Here is a 24,172-nt window from a genome sequence, read left to right on the forward strand (position 1 = left end):
TAATAAGAATTATATTCCTACTGTTACCTTTCCTGCCCCTCCAAGCAGAGGGTGTGACCTCACGGAGTGACCTCTAGGAATTTACAGAGGATGCCTTGTGTCTTCAGCCTTTGTTCATCCAGCAAACAAGGAATTGTACATTTTGACTGGAGCATCATTTCTCCACAACCCCCTTCTCAGGCATATATAACAATTTCATGCACATTTTATTAACCACCCTGAGTCCCATCTTGACTTGAAGATTCTGGAAACTGTCTCTCAGTAGAGGTTTGGTGAGAAGATCAGCGGTTATTTATTTTGTCTGGCAATAAGCCAGTTCTACAAGTACATCTTCAATTGCCTCACGCACAAGGTGATAAATTTCCCCAATATGCTTGGTTCTTGAGTGAAAATTCTCACTCCATGACAGCTTCAGACAACTCTGGTTGTCCTCTGTCAGTCAAAAGGTCTTCTCCTGCACTAACCTAAAGTCTTTGGTCAGTTAATCGAGCCAGGCTAACTCTCTGCACACCTCTGTAGCAGGCAGCTGCATGTTCAGACCGTGGAAGACAAACCTACACCATTCTGTTTACAACTGCCCGAAGAAATGGGAGCCTTTGCAAACATAAGAAAAAATAAACACCTGTGGATTTAAACTCTTTAGTATCCCCAGCCTAGTCAATGTCCATTTAACCCAGGAGTTCAGGGTGACTGTCAGCTGGCAACTTAAGTTTATAGTTCAGTGGGTGCTCCTAGTTTTCTGCTCAGAATTCCCACTGTGTTGCCAATATTTGGCCTAGTGATGGTGGTCAGGTACAAAAGTTTTCCTTTTGCTGACCTGTAGTGATTCTTGTCAGACAATATTGTTATAAGAATTTTGAGGTCATATCTATATATATATAATAATTGTTCATAAAACATGTACATGAATGTACAGTACAGGCACATGTCTGAAGCAGCACAGGAAGACAGGCCTTTCTGACACCATTTTGACTCTCTCTCTCTGACCAGGTGTTCCTCTGCAAGGAAGAAGAAGGGAGGGGGGAACCTTCTCATTGTCTCAGGAATTAAAGTGATAACCCTGGCATCCTGATACCTGAGTGCCAGACAAAAGGGTGTGATTAACTTGGCTGGGAAACAGGGAAATGTAAATATCTCTCAATTTTGTTGATTAGGTTTTGGGGGCAGGGGGCAGGGTCCAGACTGCTCAGATTACTGCCACCAGACCTCCCCGTTCATGATGTACCTATGATGAATCTAGGGAGAGCGGTCTTGGGCTACACCCCTTCTGTGACATATGGATGATGCTTCTGGGGGGTGGGCTGAAACCAATTTCAAATTTCTTTTTAAGGGCAAGACATCTTTGTTTGGGGCCCTTCCTTGTTCTCCTGCGTGAGAGGAAGGACCCTGTTGCAACAGCGAAATAAAAGTGCCTTGCTTCGTACGTCCTGGTTTGGTCTCTGTTATTTGGTGGGCAGGAGACGCTTAAATTCGTCTGTTTGCCTGGATCCTTGGGCTCTCCCCGGGTCAGGATCCATTTCTCTGGGTTCATAGGAACCAGCTTAAATTTTACTTCAATTGTCTTGCGTGTTCTTGGCTCTTTAAAAAGTCAGTGTTCATAGGTGTTGCAACTGGGTGTGCTTCTTGCACCTCCAGATTGTCAAGCAGGTCAGTGACATTCTGCTTTTGACTTAGAATAAATTATTAATCTTCTTCTCTATTTGAAAACCTAAATAGTAGTGAGCTTCTTCCTAATTTTTTAACCTCTACATCCTTGCTTATATGCTTTACAACTTGTGTGTAGTCCTGGTCATTTTCAGTTGCAATAAAAAGATCATCGGCAAATGCCAAAACATAATGTCCATAATGTCCAAAATAGTCCATTTATGCATTTAGTGTACAAATATTTTTCTGTGTAGCCTTGTTTGTACTGTACTCTAGTTGTATGAGCATGCTATGTAACTTTTTATTCCATGCTCTAGAAGCTTGCTTGAGGCCATAGATCCCCTTCTGAAGTTTACACACTATATGTGCTTCATTTGGTTAGATAAAAACTTTGGGTTACTTCATGTAAATCTCGTCGTCTGAGATTTTGCCGTGCAAAAATGCTGCTTTAATGTCTATGTGTCTCACTTCCATTTCCTTAGAAGCTACTATCTTAAAAGCATTCTAATGGTAGTGTATTTTACAACAGGAACAAATGTTCCATCATAGTCTTCTTCGTATTTCTGAGAGGAGCCACAGGTTACCAACCTCACTTTATAGCACTGAATTGTCTGCACCCTGCTTTACCTTGATCACCCACTTACTTCCAATCCCCTTCTTCTGAGGAGGAAGCTTGGTGAGAGACCAGATTTTGTTCTGGTGCAGTGCATCTATTTTTTCCTGTGCAGGATCCCTCCAGAGGCAAGCTTCAGTGTCTAGTATCCCTTCTATCTCTTCCCTGGTGAAAAGGTTCTAAGGGTTGCACCAACCTCACAATGTAGGACAGTCTTAGTGGCAGAACACCTCTGCTTGATCTGGCTGAGTGTCTGACCTCTGGTTCTGGAATTGCCTCAGTTTCCTTATCACTTTCTTCAAATTCAGGCATCTCCTCCATCAGACTGTTCCTCATCACCTCTGCTGCTACTGCTGGTAGTCTAGTCCACTGTGTCTTCTTCCTGTTCACCTCCTGTACAAGGGTGCTGTTACAGCAGACTGCAGATCTGGACTGTTATATTAGTTGTGGGAAGTGTTTCATCCTCTGGTTGCTCAGAGAAATTTACAACAGTTTCTCTTTTGTCAGCTTTGCTGTGCTCATCAAAATAAACTGCATGTCTTGAGCTGACATTTCCTGTCTTTAAGCCCATAATTCTGTAGCATTCTCCCCCAGAAGCGTAACTAAGCAGAATTCGTTTTTTCTGTTCTGGAGTCCAGCTTGTGCCTATTCTCTTTGAATCTGTAGCTATGGACAATGCTGCCAAAAACATGTATGTGTAACAAGTTGGGTGTGAAAGTTCAAAAGATGTGTATGTAGTTCCCTTAGTTGGTAGTCTATTTTGGAGATATTCCACAGTGTCTGCTACATCTTGCCACTTCCACACTATATCTTTCTCTCTGCAGCTGCACTCTGTTGTGGGGTGGAGGGAACACTCCTCTTCCAGAAGGCATTTGAACCATACTCTTTGCCATTGAGGGTTTTCTGAAACAATACACTGAAACCTTTTCTGCCCAAAGTGGACACATTCATCATGTTGCAGTTCAGTTCTGGAACATACAGGACTCATTGCAAGGGGGTTGTCTTTCACTTCATTTGCCACTTAGTATGCCTGAACCTATAGACTCATAGAATTGTAGCGTTGGAAGGGATCCAGAGCATTATCTAGCCCAACCCCCTGCAATGCAGGAATCTCAACTAAAACATCCAGGAGTCCAAATGGCCATCCAATCTCTGTGTAGAAACCTTCAAGGAAGAAGAGCCCACTGCCTTTCAAGGGAGTTTGTTGTACTATCTTAACAGCTCTTACTGTTAGAAATCTCTTCCTGGTGTTTAGTCAGAATCTCCTTTCTTGTAAGTCATTGGTTCAGCTGGTACCCTCCAGAGCAGGGGAAAACAAGCTTGCTCTATCTTCCATGTGGCAGCCCTTTGGATTTTTGAAGATGGCAATCATATCTCATACCAATCTCTTATTTTCTAAGCTAAACATGGCCAACTCCTGTTAACTGTTTAATATATATTGGAACGGAAAATAAATATATAATGTGCCTGCATTATACTGTGAAACATGACTGTATTTTTCCATTGAAGCTGAAGAGAGCCTAACTGGTTAATCATTAAGTGGGACTGTATCTTTGTGGCCCAGTCACAAGATGTTTAACTCTCATGAAAAAGAATTGTGTTACAGGTCTACGCATGTGCTAATCTGTAGACATGCATCTTAGATGGGGGTGCTCTTTTGTTTATCAAGCTACAGAAGAGAACGGATGTGTTGATTCTGTTTCCAGTAAACAGCCTCAGGATAATGGAGGCTGGAATGGAGAAGAGTCAGAGCTTTGATTTTTAACTCAGCATGAAAGATATTTGTGATGTAAGACATTACGCCTTATGATGGGAACAGTATAAGAAATCATGCATCTAACTGAATGTAACTTTTAGTGTTATGTTTTGAGTTAAAGTTCTGTAAGTAAAGCTTCTGAACCATATTTTTGAAAGGTTGGTCCCAGGTGCAGTTATCCAGTGATGGGGGACAGACAGGTGTAGAAAAACTCTCCTCTGGATGATGTTCTAACAGGTTCTGGGACAGAGCCCTCTGATGAGGCCCAGCTCAATCTACATCCTGGATATCTGCTGCCATTTTTTTGGCAGTTGTCTCTAAATCCTGAATAGACCCATTAGTGCTCCCTTTTAGTAGGTTTGTGCAGCCGCAACCCCCAAGTCAAGGGGAGGCATTTGCCAAGGGCCAGGTCCTAACCCCCACCCCCCCACCCCTGCACAGAGCCCACTGCCAGTCCCTGGAGCCCTCAGCTGTCACACTCCTCCTCCTATTCCTTTTTTACCTTAAAACAACACCAACACCTGGTTTTGATTTTGAAACTAAACCAAAAGCTGAGCTTTCAACTTGGACTGAAAGGTATCTTAAGCCTTTAGTTTACATCAGATCATCAGATGATTAATTAATTAATTTCTTTTACAGATCACTTCCTATGAAACACCTTGAAGCAATTTAGCAATGAAAACACATATAAAACAATTTCATATATATATATATATATATATATATATATATATATATATATATATGGATTTCAAATCCAACACAGAAACGGTCTGGGATAATTAATTTGTTAGTTATGTCAGGTGATTAATTGACTAGTTTGAAGAAATCCTCCCCCAAATTTCAGTGCATACACTATTTAGAAGACAGCGTGACTATGATGGATATTCTACCAGGAGGAAGGGGAGACCCAGTCCTTGCTTAGAAAATCATTTGAAACTGGAGCTGAGGTGTATATTGTTGTGTTGGCAACAATGCTATCAGCAGATCAACCACCCTCTCACAGGACTTCTTTGAAAATGTGATGGGAAATCCACAGCAGGTTTTAAGTGAGGAAACAGTTTATCCATGCAAATTACTACATGCTGTTAGAGGGCACTTTGAGAGGAGAGTGAAGATGGTAAACTGAGACCTTTGATCACTTCCTTGCTGCCAAGCCTCCTTGTCACAAATAATGCCCTTCTCCTACATCCCTCTTATGCCAGAATGCCGGCAGGAGGCCAGTGATTGATCCCTCTCATGAACAGATGGAGCTGCCTTCAGTCCATCCTAGGCTTCCCACACGTCAGGAAAATTCTTGACGTGTCCTGGGTTTGGGGTGTAAAAATGGGCATCAGGGGGAAAATTTGCCAAAGCAGCAAAACGTCAGGGGAAACCCAGATGTATGGCAACATGGGAAAAGCAGTGGAAATAGTTCCAAAACCTTAAAATTACAATGGGGGGGAAGCGGAGCTCAATAATTTGGGTTTGTTCCCAAAAAATGCTCAACAGTTTTGGGGTCTGTCAATTTTGCAGGTGTCAGGAATTTTACTTTTTGAAATATGGTAACTCTTGTCCATCCAGCCAAACACTCTTTGGTCTGACAGGCTGCAGGCTGTGAGATCCATGGAATTGTGACCTCCTTCATGCAAAGCATGTCAATAAACTATGGTCCTCTTCCTTTGCAAACATACCAAGGAGCAACCAAACTATGGCAGGCTAGAGATGGCTTCAGAATCAGCTGTCACATGGGGGTGGTGGTTTGGGGGAAACCCCATGTCAAAATCAGGCCAATGAAAGAGGATCCTATCCAACTTTTATATTCTTCTTTTTCCTTGCCCTGCAAAAGCAATTTTGTGAGTGGTGCCCAAAACGATACCCTCTCAGAATTCCATATGTGCGAGCAGGCCCCAAAGTTGGAGGGGCCCTTGCACGGGAATATAAGCATAACCCTTCTGAGTCAGCCAAGGTATTCTGCCACAATTGGTGTTCAGTAGCAGGCTGTTCTGCTACATGGGGGGGGGGGGTTTGGTGGCTGCCCTGATAATTGAAGTTAGGATGTTCACCTCTCAGTTTTAAAATCATCTGTATGACAGGCCATCCCAATATCTCAGCAATGGACCGTGTCTGTGAATTATGAATATGTTTTCCTTCCATCTGCTCTCTGCTGACAACCATTTCAAGGGTAGAGGCCAAGATTTGTTGCTCTAGTAGCAAGGAAGAGTCTTGTAACACCTTAAAACTAACAAATCTTATCCCACAAACTTGTGTCTAAACCTCAAAAGCTTCTGTCACAATGGCTCTACTCTGCCTCCACAGTCGGAGGCTATAGATGTTTCAGATTACCAGCTGCTAGAAGCTACAGGAGGGGAAAGTCACTGTTGTACTTGGGTCCTACTGGTGGGTTTCCCATTACGGGCATCTTACAGTCATACCTCCATTTAAGTACGCCTTGATTTGAGTATTTTCAGTTTAAGTACTCCACGGACATGTCTGGAACGGATTAATCCACTTTCCATTACTTTCAATGGGAAAGTTCGCTTCAGGTTAAGTACGCTTCAGGCTAAGTACGGACTTCCGGAACCAATTACACGCATACCTCGGGTTAAGTACGCTTCAGGTTGAGTACTCCGCGGACCCGTCTGGAACAGATTAATCCACTTTCCATTACTTTCAATGGGAAAGTTCGCTTCAGGTTAAGTACGCTTCAGGTTAAGTACTCCATGGACCATCTGGAACAGATTAATCCACTTTCCATTACTTTCAATGGGAAAGTTCACTTCAGGTTAAGTATGCTTCAGGTTAAGTACAAACTTCCAGAACCAATTGTGTTTGTAAACCGAGGTACCACTGTATTGGTTCTTCTTACTGGCAACAAGTTTCATCAGAGGTCCTCAAGTGATTACTGCTTTGAGAGAATCTCCTCCACTCCTCACAGTTTTATCAATCAACTATCAGGTCACCTTGTCCTCTGCCACCATTTCCCCAAGCTAATACCCCCTTTCCAATCCCAACTCTACTGTATGCCTTCCCGCATACAGGGGCAGATGAAGGGAGGTGGTGCGGGCAGCCCACCCCAGGTGTCATCACTGAGGGGGGTGACATTCGGCACGCTGCCTGCCCGCGACTCCCAAGCCTACCCCAAGCAATTGGGGGAAGGGGCAGAGCTGCGCAGCCTTGCTGGCAGCCTTCCCACCTTGTCTTGACACCCCTTGCAAATGAAAGGTGACCCTGTTCTCTGTACCTACCAGGGGGAAAGAGACTGGTGGCAACCACAAATTATGGGTGGCTGAACAAAAGTAAGCCTTTGGGATGTTGGATGGATTTGGAGTGTAGGGTGGGATGTTCTTATTTATCCCTCCTCTTACTTGTGTGAGCTTAATATCTAGTAAGCAGAGTTTAAAATTGCCATTTCTTTGCATTATAAAATGTGGAAACTCCTGAGACAAAGGGTTGCTTAACCTTATTAGTAATTATCCAGGATGCTTTGGCAGATTGTATCTTCCCTTTTTTACCCATCTAGACAAAATAAACACAGAGAAGTCTGTAGTGCAAGAATAATTTTTTTGTTTACTTACATAAAGCTTCAGATTTGATTGAGCAGTAAGCAGCAGTAAGAAACAAGACAGGCAGAATCTACTTGAACATTACAAAATACTGTATATGGTTGACTATAAGGATTCTTCTTCTTTTGGTTACCTTTCCCTGTGAAGATAAGCAGGGGATGTGACCTCACAGAGCGCCCTCTCTACGAATATACAGGGGAGCCCCATGTGCCTTTGCATATCAACACATAAAATTTTATTTTGGCCTAACCATTTCCCACATGGACTGCCAATCAGAGTTGATGAGCTTACACAGCTCCTCAGAAGTGTCTGTCCCAGAAAAGCAGCACCATTCAGAACTGGAGACTAATCTCTGAATCTGCCAATCTGGTGCGTTTTTGTTGCCCCGTTCTGAGCTGTCTACAGTAGCTGAGCTCTGGGTGCTCTTTCTTTAACCAAGTGTGCTTGGCCTCTGCTGACATGGCTTGATTTTGGGATAATGTCAAGCATCACCCAAGGAGGGAATGTCAAAACCCATCTTTCTCTTCTGAATCTGATAATTAATATGGCTGACACATCCCTGGCCAGGAAGCAAAGCTGTCCCATAGCTTGCCTGCCCCTCACAGCCCATCATGCACACCCACCATAAAATGTGTGTGTGTGTGTGTGTGTGCGTGTGTGCACGCACGCATGTGCGCACGCTCTCTCTCTCTCTCTCTCTCTCACACACACACACACACATGCAGGATGATAGTGCGTCTCTCCCACCTGAGCTGCCTTTCCGTGAATTGCCTGGTCAAGAGAGGTGCCTGTTTTGACAAGCAGGTTTTACAGTATGTCAGGCATGAATACCTTTTCCTCTTGATTCTGTCTGAGCAAGACAAGAGCTGGGCTGTACCTTTCACAAGTTGCCAGATTGAATTGCTGTGTCTTGACACAACATCTCCTCCAGCCTGCTCAGCTCTTGATTGCAAAATGTTTGCTGCGTGTGACATTTCCATTAACAGGCAGAAGGCATGTCCCCTGCACCTCCCTAATTGCTTGGTGCCTGCAGGAGTCTTGCCATCACTTATTACACCTGGGAGATGGAAGAGCTTCCCCTGCTTATTACTGGGAAGTGGAAGCTGGGAGGGGAGATTGTAAACTTCTCACTAAAATTGAATCAATAAGCAGGCAGAGGAAGGGGCATCTGGAGGCACACGTCTTTAAATCCAGTGCCTTATTGTATTATGGTGTGTGTGTGTGTGTGCGCGCGCGTGTGTGCTGGGGCACATCACAGCGGCCAAGTTACCCAGTGGCACAAATTGAAATGATCTCTCAGTTTTCCTGCCTGGGATTCAAAAGAGCATAAGAACATAAGATGAGCCCTGATGTATCAGGCCATCTAGTCCAGCATCCTGTTCTTGCAGTGGCCAAGCAGATGCTCAAAATGGAAGCCCACAAGTAGGACCTGAGCAAAAGAGCACACTCCCTTCCTGTGGTTTCCAGCAGCTGCCGTTCAAAAGCATTACTGCCTGTAGAGGAAGAACATAGTTATTGTGGCAAGTAGCCATGGATAGCTTTCTCCATGAATTTGTCTAATCCTCTTTTAAGAACATCCAAGTTGGTGGCCATGACTATCTCCTGTGGAAGGGAGTTCCATAGTTTAACTGTGCTGCATAAAAAGACTTCATGTTATCTGTCCTGAATCTTCCAACATTCAGCTTCATTTGACGCCCACAAATTCTAGTGTTTCTGAGGGGGGGGGGTAGTTTTCTCTGTCCACTTTCTCCATGCCATGCATAATTTTATAAACTTCTATCACGTTGCCTCTCACTTGCCTTTTCTCTAAATTAAAAAGCCCCAAATGCTGCAACCTTTTCACATAGGGGAGTTGCTCCATCTAATTGATCATTTTGGTTGCCCTTTTCTGAAACTTTTCCAGCTCTTCAATCTCCTTTTTGAGATGAGGTAGCCAGAACTGTACAGATTTAGTGTAGCAGAGCACCTGCCACTCAAGCCTGCAGTTCTTTACAGCCCTGGCTCTTTGAAGCGTTCACTTTTGTCAGGAGTTATCTCTGCATGAGCATGTCATGTGTGGGGAATACTGCAGTCAAACATAACTATGCATGAGTGCTAGTTAGTGCGATAAGGGGTTAAAACCATAGAGTTGGATTCCTAGACTCAGCTAGGTCACAAATGCTTTCTCTAATGGGTGAGGAAGTGGAGCATTCACTTCCTCTTACCACCCTTTTCTCCATGTATCCTATGAGGCAGGACATGTCTAAGCTTCACTCCAAGCTTAGACCATGTGTTTGAAACTACCAGTATCTTTCTGTACTCCCCCCCCCCCAAGTATTCTGCCTGTGTTCTTCTTGCTGCTGTTTGGATAAACGCATTAATCTGACCTTTTGAACAAGCTACTCTCTTTCTACCTCTCTTGCAATGAAAAGACCACGCACTGTTAAGCAAAGCATTTTAAATGTACTTAACAGTGTGTGGTCTGTTCATTGCAGAAGAGATAGAAAGAGGGGAGCTCTTTATGCTGCCAAACAGGATAAGGGGTCTAACAACCTATTTTCCCACGTTATACTGCTGCTAAACTTTTGTGAGTTTGAACTCTGGTACTGGGTGCTCTCTCTTACTAGAAAGTGAGTTTAGCCCCACATGTTGAATCCAGGCACCCAGCCGATTCTTTTGTTATTTACCCCACACACATGGGTCCCAGGAATTTGTATATTTATTTCCCCACAAGTTAGACTCTGCTTCAGTGACTTGAACAGCAATTATTCAAATGAGCCCTATGATTCCTTACCCTGAGACTAAGACTAAGCATGGGGAACTGTAGCAGTTACACACTGCTTCTTGCTTTACCCCCTGCTGGTCATTTTCACCCTTACTGCTCCTGCTTTCCCCTGTGCTGAATTTTGATTGTACAGTATGCTCCTTGGGGCACGGAGTTCTCCTCTTGTGCTATGTAAAGTACCAGGATAGTCCTATATTGATTTGTACTGCAGGAGAAGAAGCTGCAGTGCTATAGCACATCACCTTGTATTGAGGTTCACGTATGGCTGTTGTGTTATATAAGTCCTCTCCAAAATGTTGTGATGGTGTTGGTGGGCGGGGGGCAACAAAGCACACAGAAGTGTCCCCTGCTGTACCCATCTGCCCCTGAGTAGCTCCTTTGACTGCCAGCAACTCTCCAGGGTCTCAGATATGCTTTTCCCATTGCCTGCTCCTCCATGGATTTCCTGTTTCCCTTGCAGGGCAGAGAGCACAGAGGAATATGACTACGATTACCTCAGCAACACCAACAAAACCTGGGTCCTGACCCCCAAAGCCCAGGAGACAGATGCCACACAGATCCTCAACTCCCTCCTCCAGAACTATGACAACAAGCTGCGCCCTGATATCAGCAGTAAGTCTTCCTCCTCCCAAGGGAGACCTCAGCTGGAAGGCACCCTTGACTGAGGGGTGCAGGTTGCAAAGAATGGGGGAGTACATGGAACATGACTGATTGCTGGCATTGATGTTTTGTACACTGAGCACCAGGTTCCCAAGTCCAGCAGCACTGGGGTGTAGAGGCAGAGGGCAAAAGTGGTAGAGGGTGGGCGATGAGAGCAAAAGGGGTGCATTCTCAGTCTCAGTCTACCACTTGCTTACTTACAGCCAGTCTGGGTGGGCAGGCGGGTGTACACTGGGTGCCAGCTTAATCTGGCCACTTTTACGTTTGAGGAAAAGCAGCCGTAGAGGGGGCCCAGGCCAGTTTTCTACTGGAAAATTTTCCCTACACAACTGCTAGATAGGGGACAATTTTCAGCAGAAAAACTAGTACATGCTCCTGATCCAGATCGAAAACACTTTCTGAATCAGAGCTCCACACCTGCTGCTTCTGCTTCTTTTTTTATTGTGGCTACTTAAAAAAAATGTTAGCCACAAGTTGCATTAGTTTGCTCCTTAGGCTGCCCTTCCAAGAGAGCCCAGAAACTAGAGAGTTCTCTGGGATCAGCAGAGCAGCAGAGCAGATTGTATTCTGCATTGGGGTCTTAAATGTTTCTGGGTTCAATTTGAGGCACTGGCTTCGGCTGCTTAAGCTGCAAGGAACTGCCCACTTCCAAAGGAACCTTCTCAAGAACTTCTCTTAAGGGTGCTTTGCTCTGGGTCAGGGGCAGCCCGAGGTGTTTTGGCACCAGCAGCAAACTGTCCCACTGTTGACCTCATGATGGGCAGCTGTTAGGCTCTGCAAGGGCTTCCCCTCAAGGAGCAGTCCTTGCAAAGCTTGCCACCCCACCGGCAAGGTGGGGAGATTCAAGAAGAGCTTTTCCTTAAAGAGAAGTTTTTGCTTAATCTCCTCCTTTCCTGCTCAGCAGTGAGGTTTTGTAAGAGCTTCTTAAGGAAAGCCTCACCCAGGAGTGGCATGAAACAGGAAGTGTGTTGCGCTTCAGCAGCAGAGAACTTCCCGCTTGTGCTCAGGGTGGGTGCATGCATGGGCATGCAGAGGGTGCACCAGGGGGCAGGGCCATGGGCAGGGCATGCTACCAGAGTGAGCCTTGCCCACTGCTGCAAAGCAGGGTGCACTTATGGTGCCCCACAAGCCCAGTGTCACTTTGCAAGACTCACAAAAACGTGCTGTGATCAGGTGTGCACCCTGGGCCCTGCGAACACAGCACTGCTTTTACGAGTGTTGCTGGCCTCACAGGGAGGGCGCCATGACTTGTTATGTCATTCTCATGGTGCCCTCCAGCTGGAGAGTGCTGAGTACACCAACAGCTCACAATGGGGCAGGGCACGTGATGCATCCCTCCAACTATGCCTGGGGTGACAGACCCCTCAGACCCCCCACACTACGCCACTGTTGCACTGCCTGCCCTATCGCCTCTACTATGAGATGTTGGAGGAAATTTGTGCCAGTGCTACTTCTCCAGTGGCAGCAGAAGCAGGTGGGGCAGGTGGGGTGCCCATGAAAGTACCACCTTGGGATCTTTTGCCATCTGAGGTGGTTGCAAGACAGAGCTGTTCCGCCTGGCCTTTGGGTTGGACTTAGTCTGAGCCCTGTGTTTTCCTCCCTCATGGCTTGGATTTATAGACTACTTAAAATGAGGCTGCATTTTAAATTTTAATGTTGTATTTTAATCTGTCTTTTAATTAATTGCTCTTTATGTTTTATTGTAATTTTATGGGTGTGAGCCACCCTGAGCCCGGTTTTGACTGGGGAGGGTGGGGTATAAATAAAAATTTATTATTATTATTATTATTATTATTATTAGGCCAACCTTGCTCTGGGCACAGGTATAGCAGGTGTGGACTCTTTGACTGTGGGTGGCACCCAAATTATGGAACAGCCTCCCAACCTGAGAGATGCCCCAGGCCCCTTCATGGCTCACTTTTAAGTAGGCACAGAAAACTGATTTGTGTTCCTGGGCATTTGTTTTTTTTAAAGTTTTAATTATTGTGTTTCTATTACTGCTGTTAAGTTTGCTGTCTGCACATTTTCACTGCATTTTATTGGATTGCATTGTTGTATTGTTTTCAGAGCCACTTTTGGGTGCACTTTTGGGAACACATAAATCACTGAGCTCACCTATCCTTGTGGCTGCCCTTGGCATATACCCATGGCTGACCTGTCCTCTCTTTTGTGGTCTCTTTTACAGTCAAGCCCACCTTCATTGATGTGGACATCTACGTAAACAGCATTGGGCCTGTCTCTGTGATCCACATGGTGAGTGTTGAACCCTTTGGGAGAACAGTGGAAACTGGAAGAAATTTGGAGTGGGGGGATATGTGTATAAGAGGGTTGGGGAGGGGAAAGGAGAGAAGGAGCATCACTGGAAAGAAAGTGACTTGTGGGCATCCAGTGGAGCTCAATGTTAGAAGATTCAGGATAGATTAAAAAAATAAAATCCTACATACAGTGCATTGTTCAACTATGGAACTTGCTTCCACAGGAGGCAATGATTGCAACCAACTTGCATGGCTTTAACAGAATTTCCTCCAAATTAATGGAGGAGGTGAAGAATATCAGTGGCTCCTATCCAAAATGGTATGCTGTGCCTCCATGGTTGGAGGCTGTGATGCTTCAGAATCCTAGTTTCTGGAAACCACAGAAGGGAAGGGTGCTCTTGTGCTTGAATCCTCCTTGAGGGTTTCCCACTGAGACATCTAGTGGGCCACTGTGATAACAGGATGCTTGGTTAGGTGGGACACTGGCCTGATCCAGCAGGGCTATTCTTATGTTGTTATCTTCTTATCTCACCTGTATACTCACCAGAGAATATGCACACGGAGACTACCCCCAACCCACCCACCGCCAAGATGTTAGGGACTTAGTGCTGCCAGAATTACTAGCTGCAAAGTCCCTCTGAAGCCCATGCCCTGTCCTCTTTCTTACATGGTCGGCTGAGACTACGAATCTTCCAGCCCCATAGAACCATTCCTCCCCCTGCACCCTTGGCCTTATCGTTGCTCAGCCTTCCACTGAAGCAGGCTGAGCTAATCCCTTTTTCATTGCCAATTGCTTATTCAAAGGGGTGAAGAGACCCTTTCCCTGTTAAACCACTGAACATGTGTTTTCAGTAAGCCATCAGCATTTCCTCGGCAAATAATAAGAACCTTTTTAAAGCTATAATGCCGAGCTTCTTTGCTGAAGCTGCTGCCATGCATACTAAGAAAGGAGAGGTAGGGCGCTCTGCTAGGGGAGCAGCTTTCATTTGTGAAAAGCTTGCTCACAGGAAGGAACGAAGGCTGCAAAAACTCTGCCTTTGAACTAACAAATTTTAAGAGGCTCTTTTTATATTCTGTAAAGTGCTGTAAGGCTTCAGGACCAAAGACAGCACTCTATTCTTAAGACAGCAGAAAAATGTAAATATTAAATTCTTTCATGACAAATTTGATAACCACGAGGAGGAGGAAGAGTAGAAGCTCCGGCTGGCTGCTGCTGCTGAGGGTAATGCTATACCTAGATAAGCACAAGAGCCCTCCTGTGGTTTCCAGCAACTGGTTTGCAGAAGCTTTCCTTCCTCTGACTATGGAAGCAGAACATAGTCATTATGCCTAGTAGGCATCAATAGCCCTCTCCTCCACAAATTTGACCAGTTGTCTTTAAATGACATCCAGGTTGGTGGCCATCACTGCCACTTGAGGGGACAAGTTCCAAAATTTAACTAAAATGTCCTTCCTTTTATCTGTTCTGAATCCCAACACTCAGCTTCGTAGGATGTCCATGAGCTCCAGGAGAGAGGGAGAAAAACTTTTCTGTATACACTTTCTTTATACCATGCATAATTTTTTAAACAATCACGCCACCTTTTCATTGCCTTTTCTTTAAACTAAAAAGCCCCAAACGCTGCAATCTTCCCTCACGGGGGGGGGGTCATTCCATCATCTTACTGGACCATTTTGCTTGCCCTTTTCTGAATGTTTTCCAAGTCCTTTTGGAGGTGAGGTGACCAGAACTTCACACACTATAATAAATGGGGTTGCACCATAGATTTCAATAATGGCATTATGATACTGGCACTTTTATATTCAATCCTTTTCTAATGACCCCTAGACCAGAGAAGGGGAAGGGACACTACAGCCCATCTTCTTCTTGTGGGATGGGTTTGGTAGGTAGGAGAGAATATATTAATTACAATTATCCTTCCAGCCCCCCATAATGTGTGAGAGACTTAAACATTTAGAATATTTGGTTTAGCATTTGCACTTAGAAGCTGAGTGGGGCAGATCTTTAGATTACCACCGCTTGACAGAAAACTACGGCAGAAGCTTAGGAAAGGTTGAAACACCTCGTTATATTTAGCAAGCTGACTCCCCTTCTATAATTACCACGATTGGTGTGTGTGTGTTTTAAAAAATCAAATCACAGACTGTAAAGTAAGTTAAAAATAGAGTTTACTTACTTAAAGTATTGCACACATTTCCAGCAAACAACAGCAACAAAAGCAATGCAGGTAAAAATACTTGTAGGTTACAAAATACATAGCTGACTTCTAAAATGGAATCTGCACTCAGTGAGAGCATAGACATTTATCCATCTCCATTTAAGACATGGTACAGAAAAACAAAGAGAGAGTATGCAACAGAAAGGATAAGGGATTATATCTCTCATTTCTTCCTGCCACTGGAAACAGGGGGAATGACATCCCATAGACCTCTCTGTCCACCAATTGCATTCCTGTTGTCTGAGTCTGCCTGCCTAGAAATTTTCGTTCTGTGGTCATTAGCCCCTAGACTTACTAATTACAAGAATATGTATTGTTAGATTTTGACTGCAAATCTCCTACACTTCTTGCCTGTTGGAGGGCAGAACCCCAGCTCAGCTGCAGCCCTCCCCAACTTTGAGTGGAAGTGTGCTAAACTACTGTGAATAGGGGAAGGTCAGTGAGCAGGTGGCCCAGCAGTGGTGGTGACACTCAAATCCCATAATTATGCCTCCAGCTTCTTCCTATCAAAAGTCTTGTCTTCTTAACTACAGACAGGTTGTGTTATCTTGAGCAGAACTTGGCTGATGTCATGCTCAAGTTCTCTCCTGGTCCCTTAGGTGAGGACTTTTAGTCATATGAGCTGAGCATATGCATCTAGGTCATTGTGATCTTCTGCTAATAGTGTCAGGCTGCACCTGCTTGGGAGGTGGTGTTGCCACAGGAGGTGCTACAGGAGTGTACCTGGCCTCACTGCATGTGGTCTGGGGGGGGGGGGGTTGTAAAAAAGGTCCATGGGGAGGAGCCGGTAGAGGGTGCCCTGACCTTCCTGGAAAGGCGCTCTGTCCCCTTACAGGCCCACCCCAATGGGCGGTTGAGGAACAGAGGCCAAAAGAGGAAAGTTCATCAAGGGTAAGCCACATTTGACCCCAAGGCTAAGACTTGATGCCTGTTGACTCTTTGCACCTGGGTTACTTAAAGGTCACTTTAACTGCAATGTGCATTAGAACTGGTGGAAAAAGCCTGTTGATGAGCAATTCTGCATTATGTGTTGTTGTTGTTTAGTCGTGTCCGACTCTTCGTGAACCCATGGACCATAGCACGCCAGGCACTCCTGTCTTGCACTGCCTCCCGCAGTTTGGTCAAACTCATGTTCGTAGCTTCGAGAACACTGTCCAACCATCTTGTCCTCTGTCGTCCCCTTCTCCTTGTGCCCTCCATCTTTCCCAACATCAGGGTCTTTTCCAAGGATTCTTCTCTTCTCATGAGGTGGCCAAAGTATTGGAGCCTCAGCTTCACGATCTGTCCTTCCAGGGAGCACTCAGGGCTGATTTCCTTAAGAATGGATAGGTTTGATCTTCTAGCAGTCCATGGGACTCTCAAGAGTCTCCTCCAGCACCATAATTCAAAAGCATCAATTCTTCGGCGATCAGCCTTCTTTATGGTCCAGCTCTCACTTCCATACATCACTACTGGGAAAACCATAGCTTTAACTATACGGACCTTTGTCGGCAAGGTGATGTCTCTGCTTTTTAAGATGCTGTCTAGGTTTGTCATTGCTTTTCTCCCAAGAAGCAGGCGTCTTTTAATTTCGTGAATCTGTTTATTTAATTTATATCTAGCCCTTCTTCTCAAATTCCCCCAGTAGGTTGCGGGCAGGGGCCCTAGGATAGTTTGATTGTTCAGCCTTTCTCAGAGAGCCTGTGGCAGATGTTTCTTCCAAGCCATATAGCAGCCATTACTGGGGCAGGAGCAGGGTCTGATCAGGTAAAAGAAAGAGAATAGGAAGAGCAGCTGACATGTTTGCCCTGCAACCTTTCTGAAGAAAAGGGAGGCAAGTGAGGGCAACAGATGAGCCATTTGGGGGGGGGGATCTCATCTGAGCCAGGCCAGGCTCCAAAATAATTCCGATTCTCCACCAGAAAAATGTCGTTTTGCTTCCATGTCACCAACCAGTTGGTCTAGTGCAGGCACTATTTCTTGACACTGAACTCCGATGACATTGTTCTGAGCTTCTCTTCCTGTTGCTGTTTTCTACACCTGATCTGTAGAGGCACTTTCCTCACTTAAGGAATGCAGTCATAATACCAGCCTAGCCAGTGTGTACTGGTGCAGTTCCACTGAGGCTTGGCAGGGTTACTGTGCCTTTAAGTGAAAGTTTCCTTTTTGAGCAGCTATTTAGTTGCTTCTGGTTCTCTCACCTTCCCGAGTGACCAATAATTATGGTTTCGCCAGTCTGTCAGTATTTTGAGGGAAGGATTCAAGGGCACACCATAACTTTTTTGATTGGCATGTTACAGTCGATTAAAGCACTCTTGTCACCATAGCACAACAAATCTACTTTTAAAAAAATCATTTTTTACAGTTTGGAAAATTATGGGGAAATCGTGGGGTGAACAACTCATTGACAGGAATATGTGTAAACCCACCACAAGCAAATCAGGATGAATTTAGGATGATTGTTCATCATTACCAACCTGTAATGAAATCAGAATGAATAGCCAATAAAACTGGATATAGTCTAACTACCACATAAACTTTGCTCAAGCAAATCAGGATGAAGGCTGAATTGGCAGGCCATCTGGTGGAATCCTTGGTCAGTTCCTGATCCTTAGGAGCAAGAAAGGAGAATTTAATTGCTGGTTTCTTCTTTGAAACAAGAGCAATTGCAAATAAAATAACAGGAAGTTGTTCTAGCTGGAGTGAGGAAACCAGTAATTATCTGAAAGCCAAAACTGACTAATTAACTTTCAGCCCAGGAATCACATGGCTAGAAAGGAACAGGAACTAACTAGGTACATTAAAGGGAAGGAGCAAAGAGGAAACTGCTTATCAAAGGGACAGTGAAACAGGACCATAGCAGAATGGGACTTAAGCCCCACAGAAGCATATAAGATCTTACCCATAGAGACAGGCCGTGCTGAGTTTGATGGAGCAAATAGCACTATATCTATGTGTGAATTTGCATTTTAATTCCACTTCCAGCTGAAAGTACTAGCGCAGTACTTCAGCAGCATTCAAGAGCTGTGTGGGCAGCCACATCAAAGCCAAACAAAGGCTGCTCCAGTCACTATGTTTCCAGGGGGTTAAATTCTGATTTATTGCACAGAGCCCCCTTCCATAAAAGTGAGAGTGGAACATACATGGGAGGACAGTTTTGATTGTTTATGGGGAGGGGAGCAGAAAAGAAGCTGCCCCTGAACCAAATCAGCAACATATCCTGCCTGTGTGTTTTGACTGGGTTTTGTTTAGTAATGTGTTTTAGATTTCTTGAGTGCATCTGGACAGGCTTGGGCATCCAGTTGAATTAAATGACAAAACACATGAAATATTCACTAAACTATTGGGATGTTGCCTATGTCTTTAACTTGTGTCCCAGTGAAGCTTACAAGTTGCAAGGAGGTGGCCTTTGTTCTGGGCTGTGTTGCTTCATTGCTTCCATTCTCTCTGTGTGTGTCCTCTACCTGCAGGAAATATTCCCAGCATGTCCTTGAACTGAACTCTCAGAGCTCATAGCAGGGGAAGGGAATCCTGAGCTATATGCTCTAGACTGCACTTCCAGAAGCCCCCTACCTTGCAAAATCTAAGGCGATTCTCTTGCTCTCCAACTGCCCTTGTGGGGCAGTCCTGTGCATCAGCCTCCAGTTCCTCAGATGACCAAGAAATTTGCTTTTTGGAAAAGTGCCTTGCGACTGAGCCAGAAACAGCAATGACACCTCATCTCTGATCCTGTATAGTCTGTGCCAGCCTCAAGGTTCTTGGCAGGAGCACTTGGGTTCTGGTCCCTCCATACAGATGTATTCTTCTGTCATGAGGTAGACTGTCATGTGACATTTAGCAACTATGAGGACCTTTTACCCATCCCAGCATGAGACTGAGAGGATTTGTTTAGCAACTGCCCACCAGCCCACTAGAAGGAACCCAACCCAACCAGGCAAGGTTTATCTTCCTCATTTGCTCTAGAGGGCAGCAAATCTGCAGCACTACCATGGGTCAATCAAGTAAATGAATAAAAATACTTACTGGTAACTAACTGACCGATTGTGTTGCAAAGAACTCAGTTCTGCCTCCACCAAGATAAAGCCTGCCCCCCCCCCATGCCCATGAGCACCACTTCGGGGTATGGGAGGTGAGGAACAGTGGGATAGAATAGGACTTTCAGCCATTTGGTTCTCCTTCACAGGAAGGTCAAAAGTTTGCACAAGGGTGGTAAGAACAGGAGGGTCAATAGTTCGATAGAAAGGGTTTTACTTTTACAAAGGAGAGCAAAGTGCTCAGCCCAGGATGGAACCTGGCAATTAAGGAGGATGGTACTCTCCTTTTGGTTGATTGAAAGATTGTCAGGGGAAGGGAGCGAAAATGTTGTATGTCAAACTAGAAAATAGGGTGTTTACAAAGACAGTCAATGGAACGGAACAAAAGAAGTAAAGCAATGTGGGACAGCTGCATTGCTGTTGAAGAAAGAAGCCAGGAAAAGGTTGAAAAGAGACCCAGAAGCCAAAATGGGGTGTTTTGCCTTGGTTGGAGAACTACTCCGGTCCAGGTCTAGTTTTATCTCTGTTTATTTGTACTAGGGCTGGCCTACCCATGAGGCAAGCTGAAGCAACTACTGTACCTCAGGCAGCAGAAACCCCCAAGTGGGTACCGCCACATGTCACCTGCTCCCCCCCACCCTCATTTCCAGGGATGTGGTGCTGGCATGGTCACCAATTTCCGGCAGGATTTTGTGAGATCTTGCAGAAATCTCATGAGATCTCCCCGGAACCTGCTGACGCTGCTGCCACTTCATACCGCCATCCCACCACCTAGGTAATGGGTGCTTCAGGGGGGGAGGCAGTGTGTGGTGCAAGGGTGGCAATATGTTTTGCTCCTGTGGTGAACTTCTCAAACTGTAACATTAGGTTTCTCTTTTTAAAAGCATCTTGTCCAAAACAGTTGCCCAGGCACACTGAGTTGCCCCCCCCAACATTGCAAGGGCTCATCGCGCGTATATGATGTTGCACATGTGCCTCTCCTCCCCCCCCCCAACCCAGCCAGGCCAACTTGGCCTGCCACCTGCCACCTCCTGACCTCCAGCTGCCTTACCTTCACTGCATCCCTGGCAGAAGACATGCCAGCACGAAGATGCTTTCAACTGGTGCGGCCCTTGGGGAGCTTGCCAGAGCACACAGGACACGCCAGGGCGAAGATGCTTCCCGCTGGCATGTCCTTTGAGAATAACAGTGGAATGGGGGGGGGGAACTAGGGCCCTCCTTGAAAATATTGGGGGGTCCTGCCCCCCACAACTCTGCATAGATGGCACCAATTTGTTGCCTTATTCAAACCTTCTAGCACTTCAGAAGGAGTGGGAGCTGGTTTGACTGGCTTCCTTCTTGCCTAACCCTAACCTGTCCCTTCTACAGCCCCCCTTTTTTGATGTCACAGGGACAGACTTGCCCTCCCTCTGCTGGCTTACACTGCTAGTGAGCTGCTACTGCTAGTGAGCTGCTGCACCTTTCAAGGCTGTCTGCATAGGTTTTCCCCTGTATTTTGGAACATCTCTCAGTCCGGATAATGCAGATTTAGGACCACCATGTCACCCTACCTGTACACTACAACTAATGTGTGCTTCAGAGGACCTGCTACCAGTAAGACCAATAGTTTAATATGTAGGAGAGATGGGGTCTTCTTGAGAGGAGCCCAACAGTTATGGAGCCCTCTTCTGAATGGCTTGCCCTTGGCCCCTTCAGTGCAAAGGACCTTGGAAACTCATCTCTTCATTGCTTCCTTTCCTTAAGGGTGTTATTCTGAGCAAGTAATTGTATAGCCAATGGAACCTTTTATCCTTCCTTTATGTGCATCACTTTGTGAGAGTCTGGTCCTGAAAAGCCACTTATCATAGAATTGTAGAGTTGGAAAGGACCCCCAAGAGTCATCTAGTCCAACCCCCTGCAATACAAATGCTAAGAATGATATCCACCAAATGTCACCCTTCAGGATGAAGAGCTGCAGGTCTCAGTTTCAGGCAGGCTGTGGATGTTCTTTTGTGCCTCTCACAGGAATACACCATTGACATATTCTTCGCCCAGACTTGGTACGACCGGCGCCTTCGCTTCAACAGCACCCTCAAAGCCCTCACCCTCAACACCAATATGGTGAGCCGGATTTGGATCCCAGACACCTTTTTCAGGAACTCTAAGAGGGCTGACTCCCACTGGATCACCACCCCCAACCAGCTGCTCCGGATCTGGAATGATGGGAAAGTCCTCTATACGCTCAGGTAAACCCCTGGCTCCCAGGCAGTCATTCAACAGGGATGAAAGAGTCAGGGGAGAGAAGGGCAGAAAAAATAAGCAAATTCAGAAAGGATTGGGGAGGGGTCACACCACAAGTGGTTTTGTGGTTGTCTCTCCCTGGCTTTCACCTACAAAGAGACCATCCAACTGGCCTCTTCATGCAGAATGGATCCAATTCCATTTGCTTTCAGACTGGATCACAGAGGGAAGGAGACATCCAGCCTTAGAATGAAATAAATGGAACATGAAAGGGACTAGATGTGGGTTTGGTGGCCTCAGGTAGCTGCTGACGCACCCTTTGGGGGGGATGCTAAAATGCTCCAGAGAAGCTCCAGAAGTATTGATGTTCATACAAGGTTAGTTGTGCTTCTGCAGCAGCTATCAAACCAGTATTCCCCATCCCCTTCTCCTCTCCAGGTTGACCATTGAAGCTGAATGCCTCCTCCAGCTGCAGAACTTCCCAATGGATACCCACTCCTGCCCTCTGGTCTTCTCCAGCTGTGAGTACCGGTTGCATAGATGTCATGACAGGGTCATGGGACTGAAGGGTAGGGCAAAAAGATGCTAAACCTGCCCCACAAAAGAGGCTGTGCATGGATCTAGAACACTCCAAATATTGTTGTTGCAGAGCTTGCATGCCACCTCCAATCTCTGCTGAGCAGTGCTCAATAATCCAGGGCATTCCATGTGCTCATCCAGGGTTGGGTTTCCATTGAGAATCAAGACACACTGGAGGCTGTTGTGTCTAAGAAATGGGGGTCCCAGAAGACCACAAGCTTAACATGAGTCAACAGTGTGATACAGCAGCAAAAAAAGTCAATGTTATTCTAGGCAACATCAACAGAAGTCTAGTGTCCAGGTCAAGGGACATGACAGCACCACTCTATTCTGCCTAGGTTAGACCACACCTGGAATACTGTGTCCAGTTCTGGGTGCCATAATTTAAGAAGGATGTTGACAAGCTAGAATGTATGCTGAGGAGGGTGACCAAGATGATCAAGGGTCTGGAAACCAAGCCTTATGTGGAGTGGTTAAGGGAGCTGTGTATATTTAGCTTGGATAAGAGGAGACAGAGAGAAGATATGATAGCCATCTTCAAATATTTAAAGAGCTGCTACATGGAAGATGAAATAAGGTTGTTTTCTCCTACTCAGGAGGGTAGGACCCAAACCAATGCATTCAAGTTACAAGAAAGGATTTTCCAATTAACCATCAGGAAGAACTTTCTGACAGCAAGAACGGACTCCCTTGGGAGGTGGTGAACTCTCCTTCCTTGGAGGTTTTAAGCAGAGGTTTTAAGCAGAGGTTAGATGACCATCTGTCATGGATGCTTTAGTTGAGATTCCTGCATTGCAGGGGGCAGGACTAGATGACCCTTGCGGTCCCTTCCAACTCTACCATTCTATGATTAGGTTGCGCCTTTTGGCCTGACCCAGCAGGCTCTTCTTATGTTCTTCTTCAGATCCCTGTAAATTCTGTGTGGGCGCAATCCTCACAGCAGCCTCCCTCCCTCGCAGTGGCTCACGGAGTCCTTTTCTTTGTAGATTGAGGCAATGACAGCTTGCTCTCTCTCTTCTCTGTCTCTCTCACAGAGGCCATAATGTGCTTCCAAACATACAAAGCCCCTTTCAGCCCATAGACTCAGATTCTGATTTAGTGGTTCTGAGTATGGATGGGAGCCAAAGAGGATGCCATCATGCTGCCCATTCCTTCCCTCCCTCCCTGCCTTTTCAATGGGACAGTCTCCTTCCAAACCCCCTCCCGCTCCTGCTCCCCACCTTCAGCCTGTTCATTTGTTTGCTTTCTGGCTGGTGCTGCTGCTGTTTCCTGGACTTCACCAGCCCTTCAGCCTGCCACCGCCTGTCATGTCACTGCCACAGATCCTGTGCACAGCCTCCTCCCTCTCCCTGTTGCCCACCCACGTGGCTCTGAGCAGTCCCTCCCAGCCTGTCCCCATCTCCTCTGCATCTTAGCTAATTAACAGTACACGCCACGCATGCCTGGCAATTAATTATAAACATAGTTTAGCTATGCTACGAGGTATCTCCCACCGCCCCGGGAGGATTTATCATATATAGGCATCAAGATCGCTGCTTCGAAACAGTTTTGACGTTTCAATTTGCAGAGAAAACCAGGATGCTAGAGACAGCTGCAGCTGGCAGCTCGCTGGAGTCCCCATTTCTGCTCTGCCTGCCTCCTCTGCCACATCCTCACTTCCTAAACACAGGGAGATGCAGGGAGTACCGGGAAGGGGGGAGGGGAGGGTTTCACATGCAGAAACTCTACAGATGGGCCCCAGTGGTGGCCCTCTGCAAACCCCACCTCATAGCTTCTCATGTGGCCCTGATGCGTGACTGGAACCTTATAGAAACTCATTTCCACTCCGATAGTGAGACTGCTGGGGGAGGGGATGTTCTTTCTGCCTGTGGAGGGACTCAGAAATTGAGAGTCTTCCCTAAATA

At 45.8% G+C, this 24,172-nt stretch overlaps 1 protein-coding gene across 1 annotated transcript in view; it reads left to right on the plus strand.

The window, feature by feature from the left end:
* Nucleotides 1–781: 781 nt before the first annotated feature.
* Nucleotides 782–24,172, plus strand: part of LOC118083602 (gamma-aminobutyric acid receptor subunit gamma-4) — a 35,149-nt gene continuing 11,758 nt past the window's right edge. The window contains exons 1-5 of the mRNA XM_060270566.1: nucleotides 782–792; nucleotides 10,783–10,934; nucleotides 13,168–13,235; nucleotides 21,474–21,694; nucleotides 22,128–22,210. Coding sequence (XP_060126549.1) covers nucleotides 782–792; nucleotides 10,783–10,934; nucleotides 13,168–13,235; nucleotides 21,474–21,694; nucleotides 22,128–22,210 — 535 coding nt within the window. The remainder of the gene's footprint in view (nucleotides 793–10,782; nucleotides 10,935–13,167; nucleotides 13,236–21,473; nucleotides 21,695–22,127; nucleotides 22,211–24,172) is intronic.

This window comes from Zootoca vivipara, chromosome Z (genome assembly GCF_963506605.1).
Source record: "Zootoca vivipara chromosome Z, rZooViv1.1, whole genome shotgun sequence".
Classification (NCBI taxonomy): domain Eukaryota; kingdom Metazoa; phylum Chordata; class Lepidosauria; order Squamata; family Lacertidae; genus Zootoca; species Zootoca vivipara.